This window comes from Gopherus flavomarginatus, chromosome 22 (genome assembly GCF_025201925.1).
Source record: "Gopherus flavomarginatus isolate rGopFla2 chromosome 22, rGopFla2.mat.asm, whole genome shotgun sequence".
Lineage (NCBI taxonomy): Eukaryota > Metazoa > Chordata > Testudines > Testudinidae > Gopherus > Gopherus flavomarginatus.
The window spans coordinates 8,213,790-8,240,763 of record NC_066638.1 but is presented as its reverse complement, the minus strand read 5'-3'; the positions used below and the strand labels follow the sequence as shown (position 1 = coordinate 8,240,763).

Below are 26,974 nucleotides of genomic sequence, written 5' to 3'. Positions count from 1 at the left end.
GGTAACATAACCAGGGCAATTACCCTGTCTACTGGTCTCTGAGGAGAGGAATGAAGCAGGCTGCTTTAGGCAGACTATTTTTTGCTGGGCATAACACTAAAGGCAAGGAACTGTTCAGCCTGGACATACCCCGATCAGAAAGGAGAGACAGACAGATCCCCATCCAAGAGAGGCAATGGCTAGGGAGCCTGCAGTGGGTGCCCCTTGCTGGACCACTGAAGGGAAATAGATGCTGTTGTCCTGAACGGTGACCATGCCCAGCCCTGCAAACCCTACTCAGATGCTCACTCCCTCAGAAATAGTCACGTAAGTAATAGATTGCAGGAGCAGGCCCTCCCAAGGGGAAGTCCGTTTCTTTTCTTAGCAGCCCCAGGCAGACTCATGGTTCTGTCCCTTCCTCTCTTACCAGCTATTTCCACATTACACCTGGACAGGCCATTTTCTTATATTGCTTTAAAAGATGCTTGTTAATATCAATTTATGATCCTTGGTTCAGGCTGTGGCAGATAAAGAGGAAAGGATCTGAAAACGTGACAACCACTTAGATTATGTTGCAAGCCCAGGATTTCACACTTCTTTGCCAAAGCTTTTCAGTTTCCATCCATGTATCTATAGCCTCTAGAGAAGGGACATTTGAGAATGAAAAGTAAACAGGAAATAGGGCTGTCAGATTAAAAAGCAAACTTCAGCTCATCAGCAATACCAAACAATCATACTTTCTAATTTGTTATTTCATTATGTTCAGTTATCACCCAGAGCCAGAAAGGAATAGACAGACACTGTCCAGTGTTTTGGCTTTTATTGAGACATGATTTTCTTCTTTTCATATAACTTATCTAATTAAAATATTAATCTCCATAGTTACCACAAAAAAGTAACATAGAAAATTGTATATACACAGTTGGGGATCAAAGTACAAATGCAAATCAGCATAACTCTCCCTCCTGCCCACGTCACTCATCCCACCCAGCCAAAGCACTCAAGGGAGGTGTGGGGGAGGTGGAGAAAGGAGGTGTCGGGTCCTGGATGGTTTCTTTGCACACAGTATAGCACAGAAAATTGTACAAGTTTAACATGTTGAATGCTGGAAGAGATTGGAAACTGAGCAAGCAATTTTACTCTACAGTTGGCTTAGTTCGTGTCTTACTAAAATAATTCCTCCCCCTCAGCAAAAAGAATTCCAGTTCTTTCAGCCTGAGAGATTTAGTGTCTGACTGAAAAAAAGAAAGAGCACCTTACAGGGGCGAGATGAGTGTTGGTCTCATGTGAAGAAGGATCTGTTCCTCATTGAGAAAGTGGATTGAAATATGGGATTAGAGGCAACAATATTTGTATTGTTTCTTTCCCCACAAATCCAGCAAACTAGGCTAAAATACTGACAGGTGGCAGGGTCTGCAAAGAGAGAACTAGTTTTAATGGGACGATATACCCACTGCACAGCTAAAAGTAGTACCCACAGTCCAGACATGGATATCTAACTGTAATAATGCTAGGTAGCAATTTAATGGTGCCCGAGAGAATTCTCAGATTTACCCAAGGTTCTTTAAACGTGGCTCCATCGTGGCCCAGACACAGACGAGTCTTCCCTTTTCCCCACACCCCAAGTAAAAAATAGAAATAAATGGTAGCACAACAGTTGGCAGAAGATTATATATTGTTACCTAATTAAAAATACAGCAAATTAAATACAGCAAAATGCAAGAGGAAAAAGGCATTATTTTACAGCACAATACACACTGAAATGCTGCACAGTAACAAGATTAAAGCGTCTGGGACTTTAACAAATTTACGGCACACGAGATTCTGAGAAAACTCTTCCAAGATCTTCCAACTTAAAAACTGGGGCTTCCATGATGTTCAAATGCCTAAATAGACAGAACCCAAAGCATAAAGGGTTCCCTTCCCCGCCCCCAAGTCCTCTGTGGTATACACTTCACAGCAAAGTTCCCTCAGGCCAGCATACACAGCTAAGTCCACTTGTTCAGGGTTTTCCAGTCAAGAAAAGATGATCATGCTGTTGAGCAGCTACCACCAAGAGCAGCAACCAGCCCTGCCTCCTTTCCTACAAGGAGAGCAGAATATCCTCCAGAGTCAGAGACAGCAGTTGCATTTACGAGCACTTCAAATGGGTCTTAGACCTGGACAGTTTCCATTTCCAGATCCAGTTACAGAGCCCATCAGATAGGCTTGATCCATCAACAGCAAGACAGGTTCCCTCAGAGCACTACCAGCTCTAACCCAGTCCAACCTCTGCCAGCAGTGCTCCAGGTAAACTTGCTTTCACATCTGTTGAGAGAGATTCGGTGCTTGTGCTGAACTGGCAGCCATAAGAAGGATTTTATAACCTACAGTGACTTCCTAGTAGTGTCACTCACTTGAAACTGTGCCAGAAACAGCTGCAGCCACAGTGAAATTCTGCTCATTTAACTGAAATCACAGTCCCACCATCCTTATCCATGACCACCTTCACGATGGAGTTTTGCTCCAAAGTCCCCTAGTTACTTTTCAACCAATCTCAACAGAGGCTGCTCACTCAAAAGTTAAAGTCTCACCCCTCCCTTCCACAGCTGGGATTTTTCCCTCAGACATTAGGTGCAATCACCATGGGTTTTGAATTTGTATTGTAGAATTTGCACCAACATAAGACATGATTCACTTTCCCCAGGAAGTGGTTTTATTTAAAAAAAAAATAAAAATAAAACACACTAAAGCTTTTGCTTTTTCCAGCAGTAATTTACAGGGGAAAAGGCAGGATTTAAGTGCCAGCTTTTAGACTCAGAAAATCCTTTCCAGTGCTGTGTGATGCTTGGGAAACTAGATAAAGCTGCTTCCTTCTGCTAAAAGAAATAAAACAAAGTCCTTAATTGTTTTCGTTAAAATTGTTTTGGCTTCCAGAGTCCGAGACAGATCTAAAACCCAAAAGAGCGATTAAAATTTCAATTTCGGCACAGTGATATTTCTCCCAAAGAATTCTTGTGTCTTTCCAATAAGCTGAAGAAGAAGAGAACAACAGCGGGAGAAGGGACCTCAGCAGTTCTCAGAATTCCCACACAACAGTTTTAAGCATCTGTACAAGGAGATCAGAGAGGTTGAGAGCGGAGATTCATGAACGTACACAACTGGAGAGTGATGCCTCAGACCTGACCCAGCCTGTTGAAGGACTGATGAGCAGATTGGCCTCCAGCATTACCTGTCCCAGATAGGAGCTGACATGTAGTGGGCATGAAATCAAGGAAGAGGCTCCTATTGTAACGGCGTCCACATGGAGGGAAGGGGCTCCAACTCAAGTAATCGGGAAAGAGGCAGGGTCCTTCTACCAGGAGTGGGATGGGGGTGGGCAGGTGACAAATAATATCTGGGGGAACTATTAAATTAAAAACATTTTGTAAATTTATTAAGAGGTTAAATAGCAACATCAGTCTCTGGACCTTCCCTTCTCAGCAGATACCAAGACTTCACATTTTCTGAAGCTTTTATAATTCTGAACATGGTGTTTTTGATAGAAATTGGAGGCAAGGCAGGGGAGGTAGAGAAAGGGACTGGAGGGCTGGCTTGAAAAATACTGTGCTGTCATCCATGTACAGGTTTTTTTAAGCCTCTCACAGCTGCTGCAGCCTCCGTGGAGCATGTTGAGGAAAGGACTCAGAGCTCCTTGGGTGCCTTCCTTCCCCTCCACCTTCAATGCCGCTCCCCCACAAGAGAGGAATTCCCATCTCTCTCCTGGGCAGCTTATCTTCGAGAGAACCTGTTTTTGAATGCTTTGATAGTCTTTGCCATCATGGGTGCAATTTCTGAAACAAAGGGAAAAAACCAAACTAAGAGTAGTGGTACAAAGAATCAGAAGAACCCAGAACCGGCTACCTAGTTGCATCTCTCATGATCCCACTGGAATCCAAGTACACCTCTACCCTGATATAACGTTGACCCAATATAACACAAATTCGGATATAACGTGGTAAAGCAGCGCTCTGGGAGGTGGGGCTGCGCACTCCAGCAGATCAAAGCAAGTTCAATATAACGCGGTTTCACCTATAACGCGGTAATATTTTTTGGCTCCCGAGGACAATGTTATATCGAGGTAGAGGTGTAGCATAACCCAACATTGTCTCAGCCAATAGAACTGGAAGCTACATGGAGAAGATCTATTGGGATCTTCTGTTTCAGTCCCAGGCCAGTAAAGAATTGTTCCCTACAATACATTCTCCAGTGCTTTATCCAGTCTAGCTTTACATGATTCAAGTTAGAGTCCTGCAAATCTGTGGATATCTGCATTATATCCACAGACTGTGTTTGCAGATCAGATGCGGATACAAATTTTGTATCTGTGCAGGGCTCTAATTCAAGCAGTGGGGTTTTCACTACCTCCTGGGAGGCTATGCCACAATCTGAGCATCCCTGGGAAAAGCAAGGCCTCACTGCTGGAAAAGGGATTGAACTAACTAGGAGCCATACAGTCCAAGGTTCCCCCATCCGCCCCGTACTAACTGCACAATATCAGAATCTTTTAGTGCTGCCTTTAAAAGAAAGGCTGGCCAGCATGCCAGAGGAGTTTGAAGAAGAGCTTTACATTTTTGGAAGCATTCAAATCATGTGCCACCCTCAGAATTTTCCAAAGAGCAGCAGACTTGTTAGCTCTGACTGACCAAGAACCTCAGCTGGTCAACTAGGTCTTTCCACTGGTAACACTGCAAACCTCTGAAAGGCATTTACCCCCCTCGTTTGTCAGCCATAAATCGAAGGTGCCTATCATTGTGGTATCTAAGCAGCAAATGTACAGCAATGCTAGAAGAGGCCTTGGGGCTCTCAGCTCGCTCTCCAACAGGCATCTTCCTTCTGCCAGTTCTTTTCTCTTCCCCTCCTCCTCCTCTCCATGGTCAGCTACCCAGGAGACTGATGCAGTTATCAAGGGAAGATTATTAAATTGGTGGGATTTGCATTTTAAGCTGAACACACTCAGGGCTGGGCTCAGTCTGTGACCACAATCCAACAGACCTCACTTAAATCTGGGACTAAATTCCAGCCTATTTTTGTTAGCAGGTTTAGTGACGGCACCTGCCACAGCTGAATGTTTCAGACACCCAAGATGTAGTAATTTCTCCTTGCAAGACCCCTGAGACAGCTTGGTATTGTCAGTTTTACAGTCCGGGAAACTGAGGGAGGGAAATTGACTTCCCCCAAGGTTGCCCAGCAAATATATGGCAGAGGTGGGTAATGAACCCAAGTCTCTATTCCCAATCCAATGCATCCACCACAAGACCATTTCTCTCCCTTTGCAGCAATTTGACACATTTTTGCCACCCTTCCCTTTAACAGGAGGGTTGGAAAAGGAACACCCCTCTCGAGTCAGCCTCCTGCTAACTCTATATCAATCTCTTCCATGCATGATCAGTCAGTGGTTAAAGCTCATAGTAACGACAGCTAGAAATAACTAGCACAGACACTGATGCCTGCATCACTCACTCTTCACTGGTGGTTTCCTGGGGTCGTAGCCAGAGGTGGTGCTGCCTGGAGATGGACCAGAATGGGCACTGCTGGTGCTGGGCCCATCATAGGACTGCTCCTCCTCAGACTGGGCATAACTTCTACCGGGTGTGAACAGGACTGGTTTTATCCTGCAATTCAGAGAAATATGGAGGAGATACAAACAGCTTCAATGACGGAACTAATTCATTTCCATGCTGCGCGCGGGTAGGTGCTGAGTGGATACTCTCTTCTCTCTGTCCCAACCGCACAATTTACTGCGCATCTGAGGTGGAACTGCACAGCAACATGAGTGAATTGCACTTATTACGTTGCAAACAATTCATCTTCAGTGTCCAAGGAACTGGGGATCATTTAGCCTCATTTCACAGATTAGGAAACAGGGACAGAGATTACGTGACTTGACCAAAGCTACAGAGTCAGTCAGTAGAAAAGCCAAGATTAAAACTGACTCCTAGTCCAGTGCTCGAACATTAGACCAGGCCACTCTCAGCATTGGTATAGCATTCCTACACGTTCAATGGCTGCCAAGTAACATTCCACAGATAGAGGGGACCTGAAAAGTTCTTTCCCAGCCCAGGCCTGTGTTGCAGGTTTCCAGTTTCTCCTGCCAGAACTGATGGCCTAAATTACTCCTGAAGCAAACCAGGGAACTGGGAGAGCTTGAACTCAAGAGCTTGGCAAGTGAGATAGATGCTTGTCTATTGTTTAGATTTATACACATGCCATCGATTGCTACTGACTGACAAACCTCTCCCTCCCCTTTAGTGACAGAGAGAAGGATCTGAAGGGAGGGGGAAAAGCTCCTTTCTCCTGTTCCCTTCCCTCCAGCCTCCATAAGACAGGAGGGATTATTTGTGCTCAGGTGACAACCTGCTGGATTTCTCCCACTGCCCAGCCCCCTAAGGAAAGGTCCTGACCAGACAGGTGGGGGATGTTTAAGACTCACTTGATCTTCTCTGGTACAGCAGCTCCTCCAGTTCCAAATTTCTCTTGTCTCCTCCGCACATCCCGAGGGGGCTTTGCTGCTGAATTGACAAATGCCATCTTGGCCACTCTGCCTGCGGAGGGAGAGAACACGCACCCTTTAGGATCCAGCCACAAGTGGGTCCTCTGAACTCACTGTCACAAAGCAGCGAGCCCACCTTCATGCTCTCTGGCGGAAGAACCAGCCACCACATCCTTGCCCTTTCATTCCATTACATGGGGCAGAGTTCCCTCCCTGACCCTGTACCCCTCGAACTTCATGCTTGAGAGAGGCCACACTGATAGACCTGTGGACAGAGAATTTCAGAACAGCCCTGGAGTGCCCTATCAACATACTTTGATCCCAACCTGGGAGAATGACCCTAAGAACGAAATGAGATTTCAGTCTCTGTGACCTCTAATGTCCTCCCAGGGAGGGACAGTAGGCTGTTTTGCTATGGAACAAATCTCCTAGGAACTGAACTGAGGCCCACAAAGTCAATTAAGTGGGCCCGTCACTCAGACAAAAGTGATTTGGGACAACTTCTAACCTGGGCCAGATTAACCAGTCACCTAGACAGACATCTCTTTCTTTTCACTCCAGCACGAAGAATCACAACCCACCCCATTCCATCGCCCCCACATCCCTGCTTTACCTTTGGGTTTGTTGGCATGAGCTGAGCGGATGTTCTGTGTTAACATGAGCAGCCGCTGTTCTCGGGCATCGTGGAGCCGAAGGTACATCTCCCTCCAGGACTCAAACTCTTCTGGCTTCTCCTTCTTGAAGTCCCGGATGCAGTGATTGTGCCACAGCTGATCCGTGTCCTCAATTAAAACCTGGAGATAGACCCGTGAGTTACCTCAGAGACAGTTTTCTGGGATCTCTCTGGAGAGCACAAGTTCAGACCGTTAACCCATGTGCCAGCTAGTGGCCCTCCTCCTTTCACATACCATTACCCCTAGTGCTATTAAGTAGTTCACAAGTCTAGCATGTCCCATCTACATGAATCAAGCAGTGAGGGAATGACTCTTCTCAAGAGGTTCAGCTAGGTTCTCTATCACACTCAGCTCATCCAAATTTACAAGGCTGTGTTACGCTGCCCTCCTGCCACTCTCATCCAATATAAGACTGCAGGGACCTTAGGCAAAGGGCACAATTTCACTGTAGCCTCAGTATCTAAGCTTATTCTCTCCCTATGGGGCAGTAACCTATTTCACATGACAAGTTCTGCACAGCAAAGGGCCAGAGCATTAGCCCAAAGGTGCAGTGTCAAAACCCCCTGTTCCCTTCCAAAAAGTAGAGCTGGAAACTTGGCCACAGCAAAGCAGGAGCTTATGCGACTGGCTAGATTTTCCACAGAGAATCCACTGCAGAAGACCTGGGACCCAACCAGTCGCATTTAGTTCAAAACCAGAACATTTCCAGCCTCACAAGGCACTTTCCCTATCAGATAGGCCAGCAAGACTCTCCCGCTGGCATTCTGGTCCTCTTGCTGTTAGTACTACTGAACACTGTCGTATTCACATGCAGCTCTGAGAAGCCAGCCACATGCTCCTAGCACAGTGAGAGTAAGCACCATGCTGGGAGATCCTAACAGGTGGCCTGGCAAACCACTGCCACTGAAGGATAACTGATTTCAGGGCCAAATTCCAGAGAGCTGGAAGCTGAGAGATCATGAAGGAGATACAGATTTCAAGACAGATAGGAGATGGCTGATTGGGTCCCAGCAGCCTGGGACCCAAATAAGGCTAATTTTAACAGTAACCCCTGCCAGAAGCACCTCATCTGTGGTGTGGGATATCCTCATGTGAACATGAGCTAGAAAGAGTTAAGCAACCAGCAGGCTAACATGACCCAGATCAACCTTTAAGAGCATATTAGAGAAGAATTGAAATGGTAAACAGGGCCATTTCTTGTAGATGGTTATCAAAGCCATGTTAGATAGATCAGAGTGTTTAAAACTTTGTATTGTCAAAGAATTAGAAGTAAATATTAATTGTATTTGTCTGTGTTTACCTATATCTGTTAGAAACTTCACAGTGTGATCTCATTAATTGGTAGACGATAAACTTCTCTTCGCATCTGTTACTATGTTCCATTAATTTAGAGATCAAGGGGGAATATTAATATTTAGATTAAACTTGGGTCTAATAATATGAAGTCTATATATATTTCTCTGAGGTTTGTTGCAAACTATCTATGAACTGCTTGAATGGATAATTACCTTATGCTGATGAATGCAACTAATTACTTGTTTATACATAGGAAATAGGTTTTGATTCAAAGCCACAATGTATAGTACCTATTCTTCAGCCAAGGAATATCGGCTGTGCTATCTGATGTCAAGAGGCTAGCACAGCCTGCCAGAGATCTATAAAAGAACTCTGGGGCCTGATCTTGTCATCTCAAGCCCGCCTGAATCTTATCAGGGCGGGGGGGAGTGTGGGGCGGGCTGAAGTTGCCAGACTGGGAAGCTGAAGCCCTATCTGGATTACCCTGCTATTTCTTAGGGAGAATGTATACAGCCTCTGCATATGGACTGCCTGTTGTTTTATAACCAATGGAATTGATTCTGAAAGAACATTTTGCAACTCAGCAGCTCACCATCTCTACTATGAAACTGACCTAAAAACGTTATCATTATACATACAGATATGAATCTTTTAACCATGATCATCCTTTCTTTTTAATAAATCTTAGTCTAGTTAGTAAGTGGCTGTAAGCGTGTATTTGGGTAAAGTATGAAACATTTCATTGACTTGGTGGGCAATATGTCTGATCCCTTGGGATTGGTAGAATTTTAAATACGGTGAACCAGATTTTAAGTAATCCTCATATTTGACTTGACTGTCTGGGTGGAAGCCCAGGGCTGGACTGCTTTAAGGGAGCTGTATTTTTGACTTCTGGGTAACCAGTAAGGTATTGCAGAAACTGTTTTGGTGAATATAATTATTAGAATAATCCACCAGTTTTGGGAATTGTCTGCCCCATTCTTTGCAGTTTGCCCTGACTGAGCAATCGCAGGTGGGCCTTCCAGGCACCATGGTCGCACCTGGAATACCAGCTGCTAATAGGGAAGCAAGGCTCGGTGACAGGAGATAAATCGTGGCCAGAATGAAGAGTTGGGGGACCTCTCCCAAAGCCTTTCAGCCATGGTCCATGCCTTTTCATGAACGTTTTCCTCCTCCCAGTGAGGACAGAATGTTACCCATCCATGGAAGTATCAGCATTCCCCTCCTGCCCAGCTCCCGCCTCTGAGTTGGAGACACCTACGTGATTACATTCCTCAATGCGATACAGTTGATCAGGGGTGCATCTCTCCAATACTGGCTCCAACACTGAAAAAGGAACTCCACCGACTTCATAGATTGCTACAGGAGAGCGAGAGAGAGACACCGGCAATGTTTATCTGACTCCTTTGAGCCTGAGGGAAAGTGTTTAACAGAGCTTACCAATAAAACACATGGGGCATTGCAGCCACCACAGAAATGCAAACGGTCATGGCGGCTGTTGAATAGCTCACAGGAATAGTACACAGCAGTTTAAAACAGGAAGGGAAGGAAAGGGGACTATATTGCATCCACCTGCTGCAGAGACAATTTACAGGCAGCAGAATTTGAGCAAGTCATTGGGCCCAACAGCTCTATTCCTGCAAGGGTGCTGTGGGCAATCTTAACCATATGTGGTCACTTGTCACACCCCTAGTCAAAACCCCAATTCTACGCCTTATTTCTAAGAGTGCAGTGCTCCCCAGAAGTAAGAGCACCCTCTATTAATTCCTGCAGCACGCATGTTCCTTTGCGGTCTTCCCATCCTAGTATTAGCCTATCCCATTCCTGCTTAGCTTGCTAAGTGATATGGCTGTAAAGCGTACAAAGCCAGGTGCTCCCTGGAGATATAAAAGCAAAGTTAACAACTCACTGCACTGCATGACACCTATGAGTAGCATTCCACCGGTATTCAGAACTAAGCCAGCAGAAATACAGAACTCTCCTCACACTGACCGTGGATAATTACACCTTTAAAGCAAAGCGGGAGTGATACTCACAGTCAATATTGTTGTTGAGGACTCTGATGCACTGCTCATATAGAGACATCATCTTGGGGAGGTAGGCAGATTTAGAGCCCGAATACACTTGCATCTTGGAATTCAGCCTGCGTCCTGTAAAGCCAGCCTCACCCTCCTCAATGGGCGAGGACACTGCTGTGATCAGATGACAGATGGGAAAGAAAAGAAGTAAGACCAGCATCATGGTTTCACCTGAGCGCTAAGAGCATCTTGAACTGCAGAGCAAGTCCTGAGCAATTATTGAGACAGATCAAGGTTAATACACCAGGCACAGAGGCACATTAGTAGCCTGGTCAACCAACCACTAATGTGACCGCAACCCCTTTACTTGTGCCTGAATTGAGTCATGCCCCAAAGGACAGATAATCAAAGCTTGTGCTTCAGAATAAGCCAACTGCTTCAGGGTCAGGAAGGACTCTCCCCTGTCCCTCCCAAAATGGACAAAGTGGGGAGCAGGGGAGTCATCTGCTGCTGAAAGATCAGATATTGGCCCCTGCCAGAAGCAGAACAGTGGCCCCTGAGTATATAAGGCCTTTAGTCCCCTGAACGTTGCACTGGTAGTGAGGCTGGATAGGGAGACGTCACACTAAGTTAATCACAAGGAGCTTTATTTCAAATGACATACTGAATTCTGCAGATGGGGATTAATCGCAGCAATATCTCCCTCCTCCCCTACCCCCATAAAAGCAGCCAAGGACTCTTCCAGTCCCAAAGATTCTGCCCCATCCCCTGACCAGCACATACTTTTTCTCTTTGTCTGGGAGAAGGTAATCAAGTCGAGAGAGGGAAGTGGGCGATAATTGGCCTGAATTGCAGGCAAAGGGATATCTGGTAACGTTGGCATCACGTCAATGGGGATCTGGAGGGAGAGAAAGCACAAAACTGAACAGAGATAAAAGAGGGAGATAACACGAGCAGAAGCTGGTAGATGTATTCATTTAAAACATTTTAATAATTCACATGACGATGATCAGCCTGCACCAGGGCATAGCCTCAGACTGAGATTTCAATCCTGTCCATGTTATCGGTGGACGAGCCCAAGGCAATTTCAGCACAGAACACAAGCATGAGCCTCCTAGCATCCCCGCGCTCACTAACATGACAGTCACTCATACCTGTATATGCTACATAGTATTGTGCTCAATGACACTAGTAAGAAGCTAAATGTGAGATGGATAATCTCGCCCAACAGCAGAAATGTCACTCAGAAGGAGGCATTACAGAATGTGGTCCCATGGAGTACCTGATGGGACATCCCTATATATCAGGTTTCACAGCTCCACAGAACACCAGCCTGATGCTAAATTCAGTATCTGAGATGGCAAAGAGGACATGAATTAATCCTAAACACCTGCCAAGTAGGGCAGAGAATGCCTGGTATGGAAGGTGACACTTACCAATGCCACAGTTTGTTCATATTCAGACTCTCTGAGATCTTACCTTTTTTGGTTTGGATGTCCCAGATTGCTTCTTCTCTGCCCTTTTCTCGCCTGTCTGCTTGTGACTTATATTCTTTCGGCTCGAGTCGGAGCTCTTGGTGCTGGCTTTAGACCCATTTTGCTTGCCATGCCCTCTGTTTCTCTCAGGGGCTGGAGGAGCAGGGGATTTAACTACTTTTTTCTTCTTTTTCTGGGGCTGGTCATAGCTGAGGTATGACTCAAAAGACATTTTAGGCTGCTCATATTCATCCTCCACTTCCACTTCCCCAAAACCCGGTGAGAAACCCACAGATTTTTTGTCTGAGTCAGAGGCTTTGGATTTGCCCTCAGTAGTCTTTAAGCTGCTAGAAAGTCCTTTCTCTTTGCTCCTGTTTGAGGAGTTACCCTCTAACTTCCGTTTCTCCCGATCCACGTTGGATATCTCCAGGCTTAGCCTGGACTTTTCCAGTTTGGCTTTCTCAGAGTCCCGGTGTTTTTGCTTCTTATGGTTGTCAACAGCCTCCTCCAAGTGAGGTTGTGACTTTTCTTTCCTGGAGCCCCCACTTTCTCTGTTCTTCTCTCTCTTGGTGCCGTCTAAAGTCCTGAGCTTCTCCTTGCTGCCACCTGGAGCCTCTCGGACCTGCTCCTTGAAAGAGGACTTGTGCAGTCTTTCTGGGCTAAAGGCAGAGGTCCTCACCTCCCCCTTGGTGTCCAGTCGCTGCTTCTCCTTGTGAGAGGACTTGTGCTCTTTGCTCCGAGTCAGGTTTCCTTTGTCTTGGGATTCGCTGGGATTCCTTTCATGGCTTCCCACCAGCTTGTCCTGAAAGCTGTGGCCTTTAGTAGCTTTCCGATGAAACACTGTCTGCTCCACCTCTTGTTCCTCAGAGGCAGAGTGATCCATGTACAGTTCCTGAGGGCTCTCCCTCAGCTCAGGTGACAAAGCGTGCCCATAGTCCGAGTATTCCTGATCTGAGGAGTGCAATGGGGAAGCTCTGCCCCAGCCCTTGTCCTCCTGGCTGCCATAGTCGATGGCCTCGTGGGCTCTGTCAGGCTCCGAATACCTTTTGGCCTTCTTCTCTCTGTAGTTTGGCTCACATGATTGGCTGCAGGAAGGCTGGAATGCTTCCGAATAGTCCTGCTCAGCTTCCTCGTCCTCTTTTGGGGAAGGCTCTCGCTGCCGTTTCCTAGAACTGCTTCTCTCATAGTCACGTTCTTCTGAATCAATGTTATTTCTAAGAGACAAAGACGCCCAAAAGTTAGACAAATACTCATCAACAAGAATAAAAAGGAGCAACTTCCTGAGGACAGTATGGATGGGAACCAGGTACACAGAGGAATAAGAGCATCTGGAGGTTGAACACAGTAAAAACATTGATGATTCTTTCCTGTACAATGTTCAGGGTTTAGTGGTAGCGTCTCCAGTACAGAAATCTCCCAGACTTAACTTACCGGGACTGAAGATTTCCCAGCAATCTGAGGGAGAGCAAAGCAGCTGCCTCAAGACAGAGGAAGAATGCATGGGGCCATAATGAGCTACATTTTCCTAATTACACACACCAACATGCAGGGCTACAGCAGCCATTACAATCCAATCTCTAGTACCACAGAGTCATGAATTAAACCACAGAAGAGGTCAAGTCAATCAGCCAATCCTTCTCCCAGGAGCCACAGCACTGTTCCCACAACACACTTGCTAATATTAACCAAAGGGCTGAGTTTTCATAACAGCTGTTTTTACTGGCTCTCAGAAAGAGGATTTCCACTCTGCTTTGTGCCTATAAAAGCAGCAAAAAGAGTCCTGTGGCACCTTATAGACTAACAGACGTATTGGAACATGAGCTTTCATGGGTGAATACCCACTTCATCGGACGAAGGTGCCACAGGACTCTCTGCTGCTTTTACAGATCCAGACTAACACAGCTACCCCTCTGATACTTTGTGCCTATAGCTTCCTCTCTAGTTTTCCAACATTAGGGAAGTGAGATGTAGGGTTTGTCTCCTGCTTTCGTGAAGACATTTTCTAGGTGTCTAGTGTCACTCTCTCCATCACACTACCGTTTTCTGAAAGAAAAACTTTACTCCAACCTGAAACTGCAGTAGTCAGCAATTCTGTGGTCACCGTAGGCAGGAAACTTACCCCACAATGAGGTAAGCACCTCATGCAGAGTTATCACTCTGATGTTATTACTATTTTGAAGCCTAGCCTTATTTCCAGGGCCACAGAAATCTAGCACCACCTCCACTAGGAGATTTAATGCAACCTATACAGCGAGACAAATGGACAAGCTAGCTTACCGCTCTACTTCTTGAGGGACTGGCACCAGCTTCTTCCATCTGGCTACTAAGTTCTTGGCAAAGTCTCCCACCAGCTCATGTTTCCGTAAACCATTCACAGTCTTCCCAACACCAGTCTCCTGCAAGAAAGATGCAAGACATCAGCTGATCTCTGCAAACCAGTCAACATTCTCAGCATTGATCATCTAAAAACAGGTTTGTCAAAGTCAAACTCCCAGATCCACTTGGTTACCTAGAACCCTCTTCAAGTTAACAGCCCCAAGAAAGCTAGACTAAATTTAACCATTTCAGTGCTACCTAACCTACCAGATACACAGGCAAAGTGTCCTTCTATTGCATCATCAGCTTCCAATTTGGCAACAGAAAGTGAGCAGCCATGGCAACAGTTCCCCCCCCGGCCATGTTAGAGTTGCTATGAAACTTTTTAACTAAAAGGGTTTAAATAAAAAGATCTGGAATTCCACCAAGGTCCAATGATAGCTTCAGGAGGGGAACAGCAACAAACAAATGCAAACTCAAATAGACTGTTTTCAAGCAAACACTCTTAAAAATATACGATAAGCAGAATGGTTTTGCTCAAATTTCTTCCAAGAGGCGTCAGTGTTTAAGAACACAGAATGCAACTCTCACCAACCATTCCAAGAATGCTGATGAGCTCACCATGGTGCAACAGAGAGCTGCCCAAACCAACTGATTGTTTAGGTAGGAGTTGTACCAGACTTGTGCTCAATATTTTAGTAAGGAGAAAGAAATTCACATTCAGTTGATGGTGATGAGTCAGGAATGTTCCATCACGGTGCTAGGAGGTCACCTGTCTGATAAGCCACAGGAAAAAGGGTCATGACCACTTTCAGATATTTATTGATTTTAAGTAGGGCTTTCAAGTGATTAAAAAAAAAAAGCTACAAGTACTGTAAGGCAACCTCTTTATCGTGAAAGTTGAACTTACAAAAAAAAAAAAAAAAAACTACGTTCAGAAATCAAACAAACAATGTAAAACTTTAGAGCCTACAAGTCCGTTCAGTCCTACTTTTGTTCAGCCAATTGCTCAGACAAACAAGTTTGTTTTCATTTGCAGGAGATAGCTGCCCTCTTCTTATTTTCAATGTCACCTGAAAGTGAGAGCAAGCATTTGCATGGTGCTGTTGTAGCCAGCGTCATTAGATATTTACATGCCAGATGCGCTAAAGATTCTTATGTCCCCTCATGTTTCAACCACCTTTATAGAGGACACATGCTGATGACGGGTTCTGCTTGATAATAATCCAAAGCAGTGCAGACTGATACATGTTCATTTTCATCATCCGAGTCAGATGTCACCAGCAGAAGGTTGATTTTCTTTTTTGGTGGTTCGGGTTCTGTAGTTTCCATATCAGAATGTTGCTCTTTTAAGACTTCTGAAAGCATGCTCCGCAGTTCGCCCCTCTCAGACTTTGGAAAGGCCTTCAGATTCTTAAATCTTGGGTCAAATGCTGTAGCTATCTTTAGAAATCTCACATTGATATCTTCTTTGCATTTCGTCAAATCTGCAGCGAAAGCGTTCTTAAAGTGAAGAACATGTACTGAGCTATCATCTGAGACTGCTATAACAACATGAAATATATGGGAGAATGTGGGAAAAACAGAGCAGGAGACATACTATTCTCCCCCAAGGAGTTCAGTGAAAAACATAATTAATGCATTTTTTTTTTTTAAATGAGCATCTTCAGCATGAAAGCATGTCCTATGGCCGAACCATGAAGGGGCATACGAATGTTTACCATATTTGGCACGTAAATACCTTGCAATGCCGGCTACAAAAGTGCCATGCGAATGCCTGTTCTCACTTTCAGGTGACATTGTGAATAAGAAGCAGGAAGAAGCATCTCCTATAAATGTAAACCAACTTGTTTGTCTGAGTGATTGGCTGAACAAGAAGCAGGACTGAGTGGACTTATAGGTTGTAAAGTTTTACACTGTTTTGGTTTTGAGTGTAGTTACATCACCAAATAAAATAAATAAATAAATAAAAATCTACATTTGTAAGTTGCTCTTTCACAATAAAGAGATTGCACTACAGTACTTGTATGAGGTGAATTGAAGCATACTATTTCTTTTATCATTTTTACAGTGCAAATATTTGTAATAGAAATAATATAAAGTGAACACTGTACACTTTATATTCTGCATTGTTATTGAAATCAATATATTTGAAAACGTAGAAAAACATCCACAAATATGTAATAAATTTCAATTGGTATTCTATTGTTTAACAGTGCAATTAAAACTGCCATTAATCGTGAATAATTTTTTTAATTGTGATTAACTTTTTTAAGTTAGTCGCATGAGTTAACTGCTATTAATCAACAGCCCTAATTTTAAGGTCTTGAGGCCATTATGATAATCTAGTCTGAACCTCCTGTACAACAGGCCAATAGAAATCGCCCAGGGATTCCAGCATCAAGCCCAATAACTTGTGGTTGAACTAGATCATCTGTTTTAGAAAGCGATCCAATCTTGATTTAGTGACTCCAGGTGATGGAGTATTCATCACATCTCTTGGTAATCCACTGCAACAGTTGATCACTTTCAATTTACACCTTGTTTCCAATTTGATGCTGATTTCAGCTTTATTTGGCTAGTCTAAACTGGCAATGCTAGAGTGCTGCCACAGCAGTGCTTTAACGTGGCTTGTGTGGTTGCGCTAAAAACCCCCACCTCCACGAGGGGCATAACTGTCAGCGCTGGTGCACTGTCTACACTGGCACTTTACAGCACTGAAACTTGCTGCACTCAGCGAGGTGTTTTTTCACACGCTCGAGCGAGAAAGTTGCAGTGCTATAAATTGCCAGTGTAGACAAGCCATACATGACATTTTCCACAAGAACTGAGTGTTAGCCCCAATATCCTGATCACATTTCAATTTCAGGAGACATTTGGTTATTCTGTTCCATGAAGGGTACCATAAAAATATAAGACTGTTATAGTTCTTACCACAAGGATGTCAACCGTGATAGGCAACTCAGAAAGTCTCTTCAGGCTCTTCAGCAGCTGCAGAGACAACAAGAAAAGTGTTTAGATTTATCATACTAATCACATACTGAGATTAGAAAGGAAGAAAATTCGGCACTGTATGGGAGCTTGTTCGAGATGTCTGAGCAGCAAACGTCTCTTAACTCATATCCACAAACAGCTGTTATCTGACTTCAGATCAAGCTACTAAGGTGGTGAACATGTAGAGGACTGATTCAAAAATGTACCGTTTTGTTGCAGAAAGAGAGGGGAAGTCTGCAAGGCAGCAGCACTATGGATGCATCAAAGCACTGCTGTCATTTGAGACTCTCAATGTGCATTTTAAGCATTAAGCCTCAACACTTCTGTGAAGTCTTCTCTCCATTTTACACCGATTATGTTATCTAGAGTTACACAGCAAGTTTGTAAAAGGGCTTGATACAAAACCCAGGGCCCGCATGTTCAGAAGTGTCTAGTGATTTTTGATGCCCACCTGGGGATCTCTTAAAGGGCATGTTAAAAACGTGCCTGAGCACCCCGCCCTCCAAGAATCAGGCCCCTTTCAAAAGTCTCAGTGTCCAGCATCTAAAATTGAGGCACTATCATAGCACCTATACACTCCCATCATAACTCAGTTGTGTTGTGTGCCATTCAATCACAAAAGATGACATCCATGACCCAGAAGCACTTACCTTTAAAATTAACATTTATCTTGGGGTGTAATTAGACATTCTACTAACCTCAGCCATTAGAAGTATCTTTCCAGTGCCAGATTATAAATTATACATTGATCATTGAACAAAATGTGTTTTGACATATATTTGAAAGAGGCTTTGACTTTACAAAACTTAACATAAGGAAGGCAGGAGTTCATCTAGCTAAAGAACTAATGGGATGGCCTCTGCTCACTGCAGAGGGCTGATCACCACTTCTCCATGATTCATTTAAGGTTTAGTTACCATGGCTGAAGGTTAGTTTTTCCTGTTGGTCTCAAAGTATTTAAACCAATCATGGCTTTTTAGCACTGTTGTTCTGAAATACTGAAGGGGACACTGAATTATCCCACATGTGCTCCAACAATAATTAACTGATTCTTAAATTCATCCTACCTGCAATGCCACCCAATGTATACATGCAGGTGAAGGAATCCCATCGGATCATAAGGTCTGGAGCCTGGATATCAAGCATTGGGATGGAAGCTATACCTCCAGTTTTGACTGATAAGAAGATTTACATTAAGGAGACCAGTCATCTGCTCTCCCAAGAAATGGACAAGAAAGGTGACCTGAACTCCTTTCAGATCCTTTAGGTTGCTGCTAATTAAGTAGCAGGTGCTACTGTTGAGTAACAATGTTCCTTCTTCCTTCATCCCAGCTCTATTACCATGACACTCCTCAACAGATAGTTTGGGGAAACAAGGGCCTACTGAGCCCTTGACTGTTGCTGCTCCACACAAGGATCTCTGACAAAACTGGGCACCAACACGGCAGGTCAAGTTTGCATCTCACATTTGATGGCCTAGAACAGAGGTCGGCAACCTTTCAGAAGTGCTGGGCCGAGTCTTCATTTATTCTCTCTAATTTAAGGTTTCGCGTGCCGCTAATACATTTTAATGTTTTTAAGTCTCTTTCTGTGTCTATAATATATAACTAAACAATTGTTGTCCGTAAAGTAAATAAGATTTTTAAAATGTTTAAGAAGCTTCATTTAAAATTAAATTAAAATGTAGAGTCCCCCGGACCAGTGGCCAGGACCTGGGCAGTGCGAGTGCCACTGAAAATGAGCTTGCGTGCTGCCTTCGGCACCCGTGCCATAGGTTGCCTACCCCTGGCCTAGAAATAAGTGCTACCTAAGTGCAACCATGAACAGTAACCAGCCCTCTTGTAGATCACGGCAATGTAACGAGATACTCTAATCACTCCATCTAGTTACAGAGAAGACAATATTTTTAAAAGGGTCCCAAATAAATCAGATAGGAAGCTGCCATCTTGACAGTTTGAGTACGACATGGGGAATGCATCTCCCACTGGAGTGAGCTCTGCATTATTTAAGGCAGTGGACAACCTGCAGGAAGAAGCAGCAGCCAGCACGCCCCTACGGCCCACGCCACTTCCCTCAGCTCCCATTGGCCGGGAATGGTGAACCACGGCCACTGGGAGCTGCGGGCAGCCGTGCAAATGTAAACAAACTGTCCGGCGGCTCACCAGCAGATTACCCTGACGGGCTGCGTGTGGCTCATGGGCCGTAGGTTGCCCACCACTGCCTTAAGGTCTACATCAGAGGGCTCCTGCCGAGAAGGACCTGTTCAATTGCAGTGTCAGCTAAGAATATGTCTAGACTGGAAACTTCAAAGCGCTGTGGCGGAAACACTCAGACTTGCTGTGCTCAGGTGGGTGATTTTTCACACCCCTGAGCCAGCAAGTTAGAGCGCTATAAAATGTAAGTGTAGACAAGCCCTAAGACACCAATCTCAGTTAAGGAATCATAGCAAATTATAGCTGGAGAGATAATGGAACCATTCAGACAATTGCTTGGGCATTTAGGATTATTCCCCATTGTACATATCCTAGGGGTTTGGCCTATCTAATTTCAAACCTCTCAGGCAATGGAACATCCACCACTTTCATGGGGAGACTATTCAGAGACCTAAAAGATCCCACAATTAGGAAGTTTTCCCTTTATATTTACTCCAAGTTTTTCAATAATTCTTTCTTGCAGCATCCTAAGCAATTCCTCTCACTCCTTGGTTATTTGTAGCTTTTAGGGCCCTGTCTTGATGAGCAAGAAGGGTGCATTTTTCAATCAGATTAGGGCTGGTCTACACTACAGGGGAAAATCGATCTCAGATATGCAACTTCAGCTACGTGAATAACGTAGCTGAAGTCCAAGTATCTAAGATCGAATTACTCACCGTCCTCACGGCGCGGGATCGATGTCCACGGCTCCCCATGTCAACTCCGCAACTCCATTCGGGTTGGAGGAGTTCCAGAATCGATATAAGCGCGTTCGGGGATCGATATATCGCGTCTAGATGAGATGCGATATATCGATCCCCAAGCAATCGATTGCTACCCGTGAAGACATAGCCTTAGTTTAACATGCTTGGAAAAACTCCTCTGTTAAGATTTGAGGGCTTTTCAATCACGGTAAGCTAACACAAATCAATATAACAATTGAATCACATCCCTCTTTGCCCATCAAGGCAGTTTTCATTTCACTAAGCTTTCAATATGTACATATATAAATATACGTTACATGCTGTTTTCATAATCTGTAATTCAGCAGGACGAGTTGCAAACTTTTATATGAACACTGTCAGACACAAGACTTTCTTTTGGTTACTTCTGTTGCCAACAGCACCTTAGGGTACGTCCACACTACGAAGACTATGCTGACGTAGTGCAGACGAAGCCTACGCCAACAGAACAGGTTCATCTGTTAGTATAGGAACACCACTTCCTTGAAGTTAGCTCTGTCAACGGAAACCCTCTTTCATGACACAGCAGCATCTATCATGGGGGTGATATCAGCATAGCTATGACTGTCAGGGTGTGTTTTTCCCCTGACAGCCGTGATCGATGTAGCTATGCCAACATAACTTTTCAGTGTAGGCCAAGCCTTAGACTATTACAGACAACCATTTTAGCAACCTAACTCACTTATCACTATATACATATTATTTGCGTATTTACCACTGTCCAAGGAGAATGAATCACAAAACAGTTTCAGTCTTGTGCCTAGACTGTAAGATCTCTGGCACAGGGACACCATATTCAGGTGTGTTTTTACAGCACAATTGTGGCCTTTAGGTACCACAAAACAAATCAAAATGAGTTTCACTTCCCAAGTCTCACTCCCTACCACAACACTGCTGTTGAAAACATGTGTGGAGAATATTTAAACAAAGCTTTTGGATTTTTTGCTTAATAAATTTGAGCCTAATCTAGCACGTACCCACCTCCGTAGTAGTACTGTGAAGCACCATATTGTTTATTTTAATTGAACCGCTCATTTTCCTTTTTAAAATGTCTTTTAAATAACTAGACCATTGCAATGCTAACAAGGCAAGTATATTTCAGATTATTGCAGCATAGCCTCATCCCATTCTCTTCAACAACATTTTATGTTGCTTGTGTGTTCCCCTCTCTCCTTTCAGCAGAAAACAAGCAGCTTTGAAGTGACACAAAATACACAATACAGCCCCAGTGTAACTATTTTAGAGTTTTTACCCCTTCCACTGGAAAATATGATTGCTTCCAACCCATGACAACAGCATCCAAAGTCTCCCACAGAGCGCTCTGTGCCAGCACTCTGAGGTTGTCCCAAAAAATAATATTAATATTTAGCACTTTTCAGGAGTAGAACTCAGAGCACTTTACAAAAGTGGATAAACATTATTATTCCCATATTATAGATAAGCTGGGCCACCAGCCAGTAACCAGATGTTTCAGAGAATGGTCCAAGAAACTCTGAGCTGGACAACGATGTCTCAGTTTCTCTATTTGTAAAACAGGGATAAAACTCTCAGAAAGGTGTTGTTAGGATTAATGTTACTAACACCCTGAAACTATGAATACTATGAAAAGTGTATCACATGTTAACTCTAGACAGAAACAACAAGAAAATAAACCCCAGAAAAATGCATTTTCTCACTGATGCATGTGCACAAAAAGATCTATCCCAAAAAGCCCATGAGTAATATCCTGCAATGCCAAAATGAGTTGTCACACACAGTACATTGCGTAGATCTTCATAGTATAAACTTACCTCTCCTTTCTGACATGATTTGATGAGCAGTGAAATAGTTAAACCTTCAAGTCTCAATATCAGCTATCCTTGAGCATCTGAGTTAGCACTCTGAGATGAGTAGGACAGTTCATTTCTCTCAGAGTTAAGGTTGTTTTACTCAGTTTCTTGAGCAATTAAACTAATTAGTTTAAAAGGAGATTTAATTCTACCCGTGCAAAATTTTTGTGTAGACCAGCACTTACTGTTTTAGGTTTTGCAGATGCAGAAAACATAAAAACATGAACCAAGTGCATGCATTTCCACAATAACAGATAGAGACTTTCCCCATCCCGATCCTGCCCCCCAACGAAAACTTGTGTTCCAGAGAACAAGGTAAGAGCATAAGTGAGGTGCCAGTACACGGGGTCAGTCTGAGTTCTGCATTTACAGGTGGAGAAGAGGCACAGAAGCCTTGTCTATAGCAGGAATTATCAACTGTTGACAATAGGAGCCAGCAGTGGGTACAGCTGAATTGGTGTTAAGCACAGTTTAACTGCAAGGACAGATGAGAGTGAACCGAGTTCCCCAACTGTTGCTGACAATGGATATCTGCAACATAAATTTTCCTAGTGGAGACAAAGCTACACAGGCTAAACAACTTGCCAGAGATCACAGAGGGAGTCTCCAAGTCAGAGCCAGAATTAGAACCCAGGAGCTCTAGGCTTCCAGGTCAGGCCACGACTCTCTAGAAAGCAGAGCCCACCATGGCTTAAACGAAATTGCTTTAAATTCACCTGAGCAGCATCAACCGAACAGCCAAAGCTTTGGTTTACCATTGCCTTTCACTGTGATCACTCCCAGAATATTACATTAGGAATGATGGGTTTCCACCATAACTCTCAGCATCACTGGGAAGGACCAGCTGTACCTTCCTGAAGCAAGTTCCCTCACCAGATCTATGTTATTTGTTTCACTAACTACAGTCCATATCTGACATAAAAAACAGCCACACACACAGAATAACCCATCCCAGAGGGGCAGGTATTCCTCTTGGAGTCCATTCTGAAATCCTATTGAATGTATCACTTGTTTAAAAGTCTTTTCGTAGGATGCAAGTTAGGAGCCCAGGTGTCTCCAGAGCCTATTTATCTGGTTAGGTCCTGGATATGGACCCCTTAAAAATATTGCAAGCACACTCAGAAGCGCTGCTACAACTTCCCCACTGCTTGACACATACTGAACCACTTGTGCATTCAAACACATGTAGCCCATCGAAGGGTCATCCCCAGCGGGACCACCCCCACTGCCATACCTCTCAGATCCAACTCCTCTCAGCCAGATCCTCTTCCAGAGCCCCCTCTGCTAGAGCCTCTCCTGGCCCCTGCCCCATATATTCCCTATAGCTCCCCCAGAAGTCTTCTCAGGAGCTGAGCCAGCCCCCTTCTCTAGATCCCTTCTCCCCACATCCCCAGCCTGGGACCCAGGAAGGTGGACCTCCATTGATTCCCTGGGGCCCTGGAATGGGACCCCAGCCCGCCTTTTACATTCACAGCAGCCCTTAGAGGAGAGCTCAGGAACTGTCCCTCCCCTGGATCCCTGCCCCCAGTGACCCTTGGAATGCCCCACCAACCCTCCCTCCTATGGATCCCTGAGCCTCCCTTTGCCCTGTGGCCCTTGAAAGGGCCCCCCAACCCTGGATCCCTGAGCCCCCTTCGCCCCGTGGCCCTTGGACGGGCCCCCCAACCCTCCCTCCTATGGATCCCTGAGCCTCCCTTTGCCCTGTGGCCCTTGGACGGGCCCCCCAACCCTCCCGACCCTGGATCCCTGAGCCCCCTTCGCCCCGTGGCCCTTGGACGGGCCCCCCAACCCTCCCGACCCTGGATCCCTGAGCCCCCTTCGCCCCGTGGCCCTTGGACGGGCCCCCCAACCCTCCCTCCTATGGATCCCTGAGCCCCCCTTTGCTCCGTGGCCCTTGAAAGGGCCCCTCAACCCCCCCTCCTATGGATCCCTGAGCCCCCCTTTGCCCTGTGGCCCTTGGACGGGCCCCCCAACCCTCCCTCTTCTGGATCCCTGAGCCCCCTTCGCCCCGTGGCCCTTGAAAGGGCCCCCCAACCCCCTCTCCTATGGATCCCTGAGCCCCCTTCGCCCCGTGGCCCTTGGAAGGGCCTCCCAACCCTCCCGCCCCTGGATCCCTGAGCCCCCTTTGCCCCGTGGCCTTTGGAAGGGCCCTCCCGCCCCTGGATCCTCAGCCTGGCAGTGGCCCTCGGACGGCCCCTCACTCCCCTGCGTTCGCCTCAGTTCGGGGTGTTCGCGGGGAGGCCCGTGCCCTCCCGCCCCGACACCCGCCGGAGTGGTCCCTGGCACTCGCTGCCCCCCAGCCCGCCTCCCGCTCACACTGCCCCCTCCCGTCGGCGCCGTTACCTTCTTGGGTTCCGAACTGCCCGAGAGTCGCGACTGCAGCTTCCCCACAACTTCCAGCACCGATTCCGCCATTTTTACTGCTGGCGAGGCCTCCGTGGCGGAAACGGCTTCACCGCCCTCCGACAACACTGAGCTTCCCCGGCCCCCGCCGCCATCTTCGCTCCTGGCAGGAAACGGAAACTAGACGTCTGGTCAACAGCCAGTCGCCATCCTGGGTGCTGGCAAGGAAGCTGCTGCGCCGAGCGGGGTCAGCCACCATTTTGGATACTGGCAATAAGCTTCTGTGTTGAAAGGAACCGCTGCCATCTTGGATAGTGGCAAGAAACTTCTGTGTTTAGGGGCAGCCGCCATCTTGGTTGCTGGCAAGAGGCTTGTCTACCACCATGGGCTACTGAGTGGCCAGCTATCCCCTTTCTATTGTTTTTTAAGTGGCTCCCTCTCAAACCCAACTGAGTTCACTGGGGACTATAAAGACACGTGCCATCTCTCATATCTGTATCGACTGGGGCACCAGGAGGCCCATATCTGCACTGCTGCCCCTGTGCCATGTTGGACTGAGTTGCCATGGCACCGCTACAGGGTGGCACCCCAGGGACCCCCTGCGAGTTATTCCTGATAATGTGGTTCCCCCCCCCAACACACACAGTCTGGGGAGAGGTGGAGATGGGTGTGTGTGTGTGTGTGTGTGTGTGTAACATCTCATAATGACCTCATGGTTTGGCAGGCACAGGGATCACTACACACAGGCTTGGCAGACTTCAATTGTTTTCATCATTTTGACCGCCAATATTCATTTTAATTAGATTTTAATCTATTTAAATTTTCACATATGTAGGAAATTTGGTGTGCATGTGGGGGAGGAATATCAGATAGTAATTATTTCCTGACAGTCGGTGCTGAGATTCAACAAGTTGAAACTTTATAACTGTTAAAACACAAGGTGTTACCATCATGTGTCAAAATACACAAAGTAAAGATCCTGAACTCAAACTCTATAAGCTCTCAAACAGCATTTTTTCTTACTTTGCCTACCTCTACACTGGTATTATTATCAATAGAAACAGCTTTTCATCGATGTATGTGTGTATGGTGAAATTGACATTCACTAATATTTACTGACAAATATCTAGTCCCTCTAAGCCTAATTACATAGATAAATCAATAGCATTGGGTGCCAGTTGCAGGGAACAATCACAGAATTAGAACTATTCAGCCCAATCCTGTCATTTTATGTATCGATGCTCAGACCCAGAATCACACATATAGGGCAGCAGGTTGTTCTATGGTTACAGGTATTACTGCTCTGGTCCAGCAATGATATTCCCAGACAAAAATCTATGCTAAGATGGAGTCAGGGTTAAGAATATGTATCAATAGCTAAAGGGTAAAAATAGGTTGTAATTATCTCAAAATCAAAATTTAAAAACCCATGAAATTCAGAGTTAAGGTTACACTTAAAAAAAACTCTAAACATGTTAAGGTCAGAAATACACAGTTATGGCATAATACACAGTTAACAAATTTAACTCAGCCTAATAATGACCCCATGAACAGTACAATTTACAATTAAGGGATTTTAAAAGCAAATTCGTTTTTTTCATATTTCCCTCATGGTGTTAATAATCATTAATAAAGTATCTTAATTACACACTTAATTTCTTCAAGTACAGCCTGTGCACAAGATTTCAGATAATCTTAACTATATGACAAGTTTGAAGAGTCTGTCTTATTCCCTTGTTAAGATCATTCAGGACAAAGAAACATGTGACACAGATGTAACATTTCTTAACAAAACATATTTTAATTAACGTTAACTCAAACAAATACATTACTGACTTGTACATTCTCACAGAAATAATTCGGCACTCATAAAGTACATACTATAAGACTGGGGAGAATACATTGTGGTTTTTATACAAAACAAGTTGATCCCTGCTTTAAGTACAAAATGGAACTCAATCTTAACAATTGAGTTGCAACCACTGAGACCCAGATCCTCAATGGGAGTTAGTAGGGTTGCCATCCCTTCAGGATTGTCCTGGAACCTCCAGGAATTAAAAGGTTAATCTTTAATTAAAGCTTATGTCATGTGATGAAACCTCCAGGAATACGTCCAACCAAAATAGGCAACTCTAGGAGCCAGGCACACCCGACTCCATAATGTATAGGTATTTATTTGCTAGCATTGTACATATCAATGTTCATTACACATATTGAAAGAGAAGACCCTATTCTACAATGTCTCAAGTTACTTATGGCACTGCATGTGCGCTGTACACGGCACTCAATTTTCAGTTAACAATGTAGATTTTCTTAATGCTTTTAACAGCATCCACCCATGCTGTATTCAAGATTTCTTAGAGTTCTCAAGCTCATAATGATGCTAAGGTCATTTCCAAGAGAATTCCAGGCCCCTTTGCCACTGTTTAGACTTTGCAGAAGAGTGTAAATTCTTTGCTGAGCTCTGCACTGGCCTATGCAGCATTTTCAGGTATCTTATTAAAAGGCAGATCCCACCAGTCTTGAAATTATTCTAACTGCCCAAGAAAGCCATCACAATTCTAAACGTTATCCTTTTTATTTAATTCAAGCGTCTACAAAGTA

At 44.9% G+C, this 26,974-nt stretch overlaps 1 protein-coding gene across 2 annotated transcripts; it reads right to left on the bottom strand.

Moving 5' to 3' along the window:
* Positions 1-782: 782 nt before the first annotated feature.
* Positions 783-24,539, bottom strand: ELOA (elongin A). Of its 2 annotated transcripts, none has more exons than XM_050932182.1 (11): positions 24,371-24,539; positions 17,204-17,260; positions 14,231-14,349; positions 11,958-13,167; positions 11,262-11,376; positions 10,497-10,652; positions 9,722-9,819; positions 7,104-7,284; positions 6,431-6,542; positions 5,461-5,612; positions 783-3,791 (listed from the first exon to the last, which is right to left on the bottom strand). In XM_050932182.1, the coding sequence occupies exons 1-11, from the start codon at positions 24,440-24,442 to the stop codon at positions 3,730-3,732; spliced, it is 2,334 nt and encodes a 777-aa protein (XP_050788139.1). In that variant the 5' UTR covers positions 24,443-24,539; the 3' UTR covers positions 783-3,729. The 2 variants fall into 2 exon arrangements, with proteins under 2 accessions (XP_050788139.1, XP_050788140.1); XM_050932183.1 differs by having other exon boundaries at positions 10,497-10,649.
* Between the last annotated feature and the right edge of the window lie 2,435 nt (positions 24,540-26,974).

What these genes read in the sequence shown, in the direction of transcription:
- ELOA (XM_050932182.1), bottom strand. Translation starts at nt 24,442, where the DNA reads ATGGCGGAATCGGTGCTGGAAGTTGTGGGGAAGCTGCAGTCGCGACTC. An exon ending in TCATGCCAACAAACCCAAAG is followed by an intron (nt 6,543 to 7,103) that starts GTAAAGCAGGGA and finishes CTCCCTCCGCAG; the next exon opens with GCAGAGTGGCCAAGATGGCA. An exon ending in GCTGTACCAGAGAAGATCAA is followed by an intron (nt 5,613 to 6,430) that starts GTGAGTCTTAAA and finishes TCTGAATTGCAG; the next exon opens with GATAAAACCAGTCCTGTTCA.